Source organism: Mandrillus leucophaeus, unplaced genomic scaffold (genome assembly GCF_000951045.1).
Source record: "Mandrillus leucophaeus isolate KB7577 unplaced genomic scaffold, Mleu.le_1.0 Scaffold77, whole genome shotgun sequence".
NCBI lineage: Eukaryota > Metazoa > Chordata > Mammalia > Primates > Cercopithecidae > Mandrillus > Mandrillus leucophaeus.
This window is the reverse complement of record NW_012108363.1, coordinates 1,371,088-1,379,166: the sequence shown is the minus strand read 5'-3', so window position 1 is coordinate 1,379,166 and position 8,079 is coordinate 1,371,088. Positions and strand designations below refer to the sequence as shown.

General features: G+C 35.2%; 1 protein-coding gene across 4 annotated transcripts in view; it reads left to right on the top strand.

The window, feature by feature from the left end:
• Window positions 1-759: 759 nt before the first annotated feature.
• Window positions 760-8,079, top strand: part of GABRG2 (gamma-aminobutyric acid (GABA) A receptor, gamma 2) — a 101,541-nt gene continuing 94,221 nt past the window's right edge. For all 4 annotated transcript variants that reach the window (XM_011966659.1, XM_011966658.1, XM_011966656.1 and 1 more), the window contains exon 1: window positions 760-1,541. In XM_011966659.1, coding sequence (XP_011822049.1) covers window positions 1,435-1,541 — 107 coding nt within the window. In that variant the 5' untranslated portion in view covers window positions 760-1,434. The remainder of the gene's footprint in view (window positions 1,542-8,079) is intronic.

Here is an 8,079-nt window from a genome sequence, read left to right as displayed (position 1 = left end):
TTTGAAACAACTCCTTTTCACTTTCCACAAAGGGCTAAGATTGGTCCTCATCACTAGTACTGCTTCCTGCATACCTTTGTGGTGGTATCTTGACTTCAAAGAACCATGAAACACTCCCCTACTTTATTTTTCACGATTAATGAAAGGGATTTCCTCTGTGGTGGATGAACTAGTTTGGTATAAAGGGGGTATCTTCTATATATTAGTATCTATAGTAACATTCTAGGCAAGAAAGTAGCATGCTAATACCACTCATCCAACCTAGAAACTTTCAGGATTATTACCAAGAAGAACAAAAAAATCAATCCCCCACATAACAAACAGAAAACCCTTTGCATTGTTAAATGACCTCCTGATTATACCCCTCTGCCCACCCTTCCTTCAAAAAATGGCCCTCCTATTTTGTAGTGTGTAATCTTTACTCAAGCAGCTATCCCTGTGCAATTACATTTGTCAAACTTCAAGCAGTTTTGTGCCTGTGCATTTTCGCTGGGGTTGGAGAACTGACAAGGGAGGAATGAATTCTGAGTAGCATAGAATTTCTCCATGTCCTTTAATTCTATCAATGTTTTCTTCTCTCATTCAAATTGAATTCACCAAATCTGTCTGCCTACAGGATGACTTACTGAGACACTCACACCTCCCCCACTGTCTGCTCCCCCAGCTCTAACAATGCAACCATGATTTCTAAGACTGTACGAGTTTAAAATAAGGATTCTTGGCAGATCTGACGACCACAAACCTTCTGTCATTGATGATGTAGTTTCTGGGCTTGCTAAAGCATCTCTTGTCCCCATGAATGCCAGTCCTTGCGTGCTTGTGTGTGCAGTAAAGGGTTAAAAAGCTTTGGAAAGACACCACGCATGTGTTAATTCGTGCTGCAGCAGCGTGCATCACTTCCACTTTGACCTCATAGTTAATCTGCGTGATAGTTAATCACGCAGAGTCGCTAGTGATTTTTTTCGTATTTATTTTAAATACACACACACGCACAGGGCGCTGCCCCCTGTAAAAGAAAAAAAATCAAAACAAACAAATAAATAACCCCAAAGAGATGGACCCGGGGGAGAACGCGTAAGTGTGAGGGGCATGAGTATACACGAGTGTGCGCGTCTTTCCCTCTCCCTTATTTGTCTCCGTGTGAGTCTCTCCTTGTACCCTCCCCCTGCCTCGATGATATTACTCCCCCAGACTTGGAAGCCGCTGCCAGAGTGACGCTTTGATGGTATCTGCAAGCGTTTGTGCTGATCTTATCTCTGCCCCCTGAATATTAATTCCCAAATCTGGTAGCAATCCATCTCCCCTGTAACGGGACCTACTAGAGGCAGGTGGGGGGAGCCACCACCAGATCATAAGCATAAGAATAATACAAAGGGGAGGGATTCTTCTGCAACCAAGAGGCAAGAGGCGAGAGGAGGAAAAAAAAAAAAAGCGATGAGTTCGCCAAATATATGGAGCACAGGAAGCTCAGTCTACTCGACTCCTGTATTTTCACAGAAAATGACGGTGTGGATTCTGCTCCTGCTGTCGCTCTACCCTGGGTAAGATGTGCCCTTTTTGGCGTCGTTTTGTTCTGAAGAGGTGGGGAGAAGGTGTGGGGAGGGGGAACTCTGGAGACCACCCAGATTTAAAACACTCTCCTAGGATGGGAGGCTTTATAATTTAGGGGAGAGTGAATACATGGGGCGGGGACTGGAGGAAGAAAAGTGGAAGGTCACTTTCTTTAATGTATTCATTTATTGGATTTTATTTTATTTTTTGTTTGGTTTTAGAGTGGAAAAGGTAACCTCATAAAGACTAAATATTTGGGGAGTAGCATTTTGACATTACCGCAGTCTGATGTCGGAGTGGGCTGTGCTGATAGACGCCGGCATTTGAGGCCATGTTGCAAGCGTTTTGGGTGGGGGTCTGATGAAGAAATTTACAAATGGGTCCTGGCGCACACCGGAGAGATATGTGTGAGGGAGCTGGGGGGAGGGGCGGCGGGCGGCCCTGTTCCTGTGTACTAAGGTATCGCTTGCTTCTGCACCTGGCATTCTTAAGGTCAGTCAGCCAGGTTTTGCATCCAGTCCCATTGACCCAACAGCCAACTCCCCGTGTGCAAACATGGTTCAGCACCAGGGACAGCAGTCCTGGTTAGGGCCAAAGGGATGGAGAGGCTTGTCTAACCTGATAGAACGTCTCTAAATATACTCAGGGCATCCATAAAATCAGACAGAAGGCCAATGAAGCCACGGGACACTAATGAAATATAGAGATCCTGATCTGATTACCTCTACTCCCTCCTTGATATGGGAAGAGGACTATTGGGCATAGGGTGGAGAATGTAGTTAAATTATTGCATAGGGGAATATGTGTCTGGAAAAGAGTTGGCCTTGCTGCAGTGTTGGAAAATATGCTGAACCAGGTGATTGTGATGCCAAAATCGTGAAGTATGCATTAATGCTTTAAAACCTTATTGCACTGAATAGAAACAAAAAGGACAGGCTGGAGACTGGACTCCTGAAAACCCTGAGAATGCATATGCTCTGAAGTGCCTGGCATTTAAATTTACTTGAACTTCCTTGAGCTAAGAGTATTAGAGGAGTAACCATCCATGCAGTTTAGTTGGCTACTGGTCTACCTACCTAAGTACCTCCCCCACTCTCCAAACCTTCTAGCTAGGACCAAAGGCATGTTAGAGGTCCACTATTTACATTACTTGCATTCTTCTATACTTTCATTTTGAAATAAAGTTCTATAAATATACCTCTCATATCCTACCAATGTAAAGAAAGAAACAAACGAAAACTAGCTGTAGAAATTATATCAAGACAGTGCCCTAACATTTTTTTGTGAGATGACAATCTTACATGGTAGTTGTAACAAATGCAGCTGAAAGGGATGGAGGTTAAACTAGTTTTTTTAAAAAAAATCATTGAAACTAGGCAACTTCTCTGGCCCCCTCTTATCTAAGATGGGTAGTAAGACAGATAGATTTATGATAAAGAAGTCCAACAAAACAAAGAGAGAAAATCTCACTTTAGAGTTTCTAAACAGAGGGTCTGCTTAACTCTTCCAGCACTTTTTGTACCTTCCTTATTTACTATAAAAATAGAATGTAGTTTCACTAGGATTATAAGATTTCAGTAGTTTTCTCAGAATAGGAGAGGGCCTTTTACTGGAAACAGTCTTATATGTAAGATAATTTAGTGAAATCCTGAAAAAAAAATTTTTTTCGATTCAAAATTTGAACTCATTTTTATACTTAAGGTTGTGGATAGCTGTTAATTTGTTTCAGAAATTAGAAAATAGATAGTTACTTACTAATAGAAAATATCTTTCCTCTATTTCTATCATTAATGAAACCTGTGGATTAAAATCTAGACAAGACACAAGGGAATGTCTTTATTTTTGACTCATCTCCATCCTAATAAACAATTGTCTAACTTAATAGATAAAAATATTAGGCATTTTATCTTCAGTAACCCTATTTTAACCTAAACATGTTTAACTTTACTGTAGTTCATAGTAAAATATTATTTCAGGTGTCTTCTTGTTGCCACAGCCCCACCTTTTCCATTTCAATGTCATATAAAAAGTAAATTTGATGATACGTTCTAATTTTCAATTTGTACCAGACTATCTTAGATGAGTTTTTTAAAAGAGCTCTAAAAACATGAGCTATCTGTAATGGAAACTCCCCAAAGTGGTAATCTTTGCATTCTCTCATAGTGACAGAGAATGGAGTCATTGCTGTTTGGTGCAGAGAATGTGATCCGAGTTTCAGTCTGCTGCAATCCCATAAAAAAAAGTCATTTGAATCGTTTAGTAGGACTGGAGGTAAATAGAAGCTTTGATCTCTAAAGTTGATCCTAAGGAAGGACAACAAATAACTGGGAAATATTTGAGACACGAGGAGCCCATAGGAAATGGTATTTATGAAATAATACTTTTGTGGTAAACAGTAGTAGCAGAACCACCTGGAAAGTTAAAGAGAAATCAAAATAAATAATTGGTTTTTTATTTATATAACTCAAAAGATTGTTTTCATCCTCATTAAATGACAAAGTTTATTAGTCTGTGTCTTTACAAAAGTAAAACAAGGAGATAAATAAAGCATCGAAGTGAGAATATTAATAACTAATATGTCTTCTTATAAGTGAAATAGTTAATTTGTGAAACTCAAAATTTTTAAACATTCACATATCTTGTGCTGTCATAAAAAATAACCTGCAGAACTTGCTAAAATGGAGATTCCTACACTATACACTGAATGCTTTTGAATCATGTCTGGGATGGAGAACAGGAATATTCAACAGGAATATTTTCAACAAGTACCCTAGATCTCACTTTGAAGAAAAGTGGTCTATACTTTGCTGATTTCCAAAAGTTTATTTATTGCTATTTTTAATATTTAAAAGTGTTTTGATAATTCATACTTTATTATTCAGCTGGGCAGGATGAATCAATTTAACATCAATAATCTTTTATTTGTATGTCAATCATTGAGAAAATTATACATATAATAAAGCATGAGGAATAGTATAAAGAACACATCCACATTAGTTATGAGAAGATATTGGTTCCAAAAAAAAAAAAACATATATACATACATAATGTGTATGTGATTATATTGAAAAACTATATATATACCACATATATGTGAATAGAGATTTTAAAACAAACCTTATACTCTTATAAACTTTTTTGGTGTAATTTTATTCCATGTCAGAGTAAAAATACGCTAGGGGGAAGAAAAAATATAGAAAAACATAAAAAATAATTTAGAGTAAACAAGAATAAGTGAAACATAAAGTGTTTTCATTTTATTAGAATAAAATAAGATTTTATAATATGCTTAGAGTGACAAACAATTATTTTTCAAGGATAGACTGAGCAGAAATAAATTGGACTGAATTTTTGATGATCCATCCAAACTTTAAAGTGCTCATTCTGAATTTTTTTTAAAAAAATGCAGTTAAAGGTTTATACATATTTTCTACTTTTAGCTGTTGCCTAAACTAAGATGCTTTCCATGATGTTTCTTATGAGCTGCTAAAGTGTTTTTATTCTATAATTTTATTTTACATATTTCTTTAGCAGGCTAAGACTAAGCATGTAGAAAAAAAATATTCTGATTCTTCAATATACCCTTATTTGTTTACAGAATTAATCTCTACAGACAAGCTTTTGATTCCTTATCTTTCTAAATGCTCCATCTGGTATCCTCCAGAAAAAAATTTATTTCCTCAGCATCCTAAATTGCTTTACTTGTAGACAAAACATTTCAAATAGTCTATCCTGAGGTAGACTGGGTAGACTATTTGAATGGTAGGGTTATTCTACCTTCCAAATTTGAAAGGTTATCCTGAAGCCACCATTAACCTGAAAGAAAAAATAAAGAAGAACAGAAAGAAAGTAAATACTCATCACCCAGTATTTCCCAGAACCCAGTTGCCCAATACTATCTAAACAAAACACCTGAATTGCAGGCAGAAGTTGAAAATTGGCTTGTAATTTAAATAATGAGTTATACAAACGCCTGCTTCATGTCCTAGATTCATTTAGAGCAGCTAATTTCCTCAAAATACTTGATTTAAAGCATATATATTTTAATGATAGAGGTCTCTGTTCTATAATTTAAAAAATTGTTTCATGCCAAGGATTTCCACTCAAATTGGAAGGAAGTTAAGACTAATTTTAGATACTGTATTTCTTTGCTATAAATATTATGCTACTAGGGTCCTGGCTACCTCTCTACTACAATTTCCCAGCCATTCCAAGACAGACTTTTCAGTTTAAGTACAAGTAGGCTTTACTGGAATTATACATACTTGTTGTTCTCCAAATACTTCTGCCAAATTGACTGATTATAGAAGACTGAATTATAATTAAAAGTTATAATCAGAGTAGTTTGGAGATGCTTTGACCACTACGGGTGTCAGCACTATTTAAATGCTTAAAGATTCAGGATTTCAGTTGAGATGAATATTCCAGATATGATACTTTATTCAGGTAGTCATGCAGAAGGCAATGCATCTTTCTCCTGCCGGGGTATCAGACACCTATGTGACTTCTTCAAAGTCAGAAATCAAATAGTCATAAGATAATATCAATTTTATGCTCCACTTGTGTCACGTTATACATACACATTGAATCGAATAAGACACACGCACACGCACACACACACACACACTTAATCCTCACTGTGACTTCATAAAGTATTTATCATCAACTACATTTGAAAGACTAGGAAACCAAGATTATAGACAGATTAAATAACTTGCTTAAACACAATAGATAATTAGAAGCAACATAATATAATAAGTATGAATGTGGATATAAGTCAACATGTATACATATATAATGATGTTTATATATGTGCATACATATGAATCATAATAACTTGGTTTTTTAGATCTGTCAATATTATCTTCTGTGTTTTTTAAATCAGTTTGGAGTCTCAATCCATTAGTAGTGTTCCTAGAAGTGTAACAGGTGGACTGGATTATCTACAAGTTATTTACTAGTTTTAATATTCATGATTCTCTCATTCTGTCGTCAGATGATAGAATCCACAACAGATACTTTACATCCATTCAGTCCACTGAATAAATCAAAATGTCTAATCTATATAAAGACATGGTTTAAGATACTCAATCTCCAATAATGACATCATTATTACATTTTCATTGTTTTGATTGAAAGGTCTAGACAGAAATGCTTAGTAACAGTCTAAAATTCAGTTTTTCTTAATTTAAGAGCATATTAAATGGAATTATTTACAGCTGAACCAAAATTATGTTTAGAATATGTATTTCCTCATTGGTTGTGTCCACGTAAGTAAAGCATAGTTTAATCTGCACTTAATTATTCATCCAGAACATCCAGAAACTTAACTATAGCATGTCATTCCATTTTTAAAGAGGAGACTTTGCCTTCTATTGAGCAAATCTGTAGGAAACTTGCTCAATGTTGTCCTCCAGTTTTCTTACACAAATTCTTAGAAAAGTGGAAGACAAAATTGAGGCAACTATACTCAATATTAAAGTAGAAATAATGTTACAACTTCATATATGGATATGTATAATTTTAATATGTAGGTATTGAATGATGACATATTTTGAATCACCCCAATCATACGAGCAACCAGTTAATTAACGTTACTATGTGGTAACAACATAAAAGCTCTTACATTTTAATTTCTAGGGTAATAAGAAGTTTTAATTTCTAGAAAGTAATGGGGATTTTACATTTTTACAGGAATGTTTGCATTCACAGTTTTATTCTCTCAGTAGACTCATGAGTTAGATGAAAAAGATAATATTTTCTTCTGACAACTGTAGAAAATGAGATATTGAGAGATTAAGGGACTTCTTCAAGGATCCTTTACTATTAGCTGTAGAACAGAATTAAGATCCCCTCCTTGAATTCATATCGCAATACGTCACATTGAACAAGTATAGTCACCCCCTGCCCCCCGCTTTTTTTTCTAAATGTAAGGAAATACTTTGGTTGTTTAGAAATGTAAAAGTCCTCTCTAACTTGCGTTACTGGGGAGGGTTATTTCCTATTCATTTGTTCCCCATACTACAGAATAAATATCCTTTTAAAAAGGAAATAAAAAGCTCCTTTAAAGTTACACATTAGTGGTTTAGGGTAAAAATAAAACTTAACTTCAAATCATATTAATCCCTACAGTATTATGATATAAGAGCACAAACTATGGTAATAATTCTATATTATTATAAAAATCATTGTATAACTCTGCATAGATAAAATACCATGTAAATGCTAAATAAGTAGCACTGATACTACACTCTCCACCCATTCATAAAGAAAACCACATAAGTACCAAATAACATAATCGTGGAGAAAACAAGGGATGTTTTAAAGCAAAGATCCTTTGTTATAATTGAAACCCTGCCATGAACCCAAGTGTTGCTGTAAAGCCAAAGTCTACCTAGTAAGACAAATATACAGTGTGTATTTGCTTAAATACACCTAAAGAAATAGCAGAACTTACTGTATATTTATATCAGTAAAACAGCTAAAACAAACTGGATATAATATGTGATTAAAATCTTGATAGGAAAA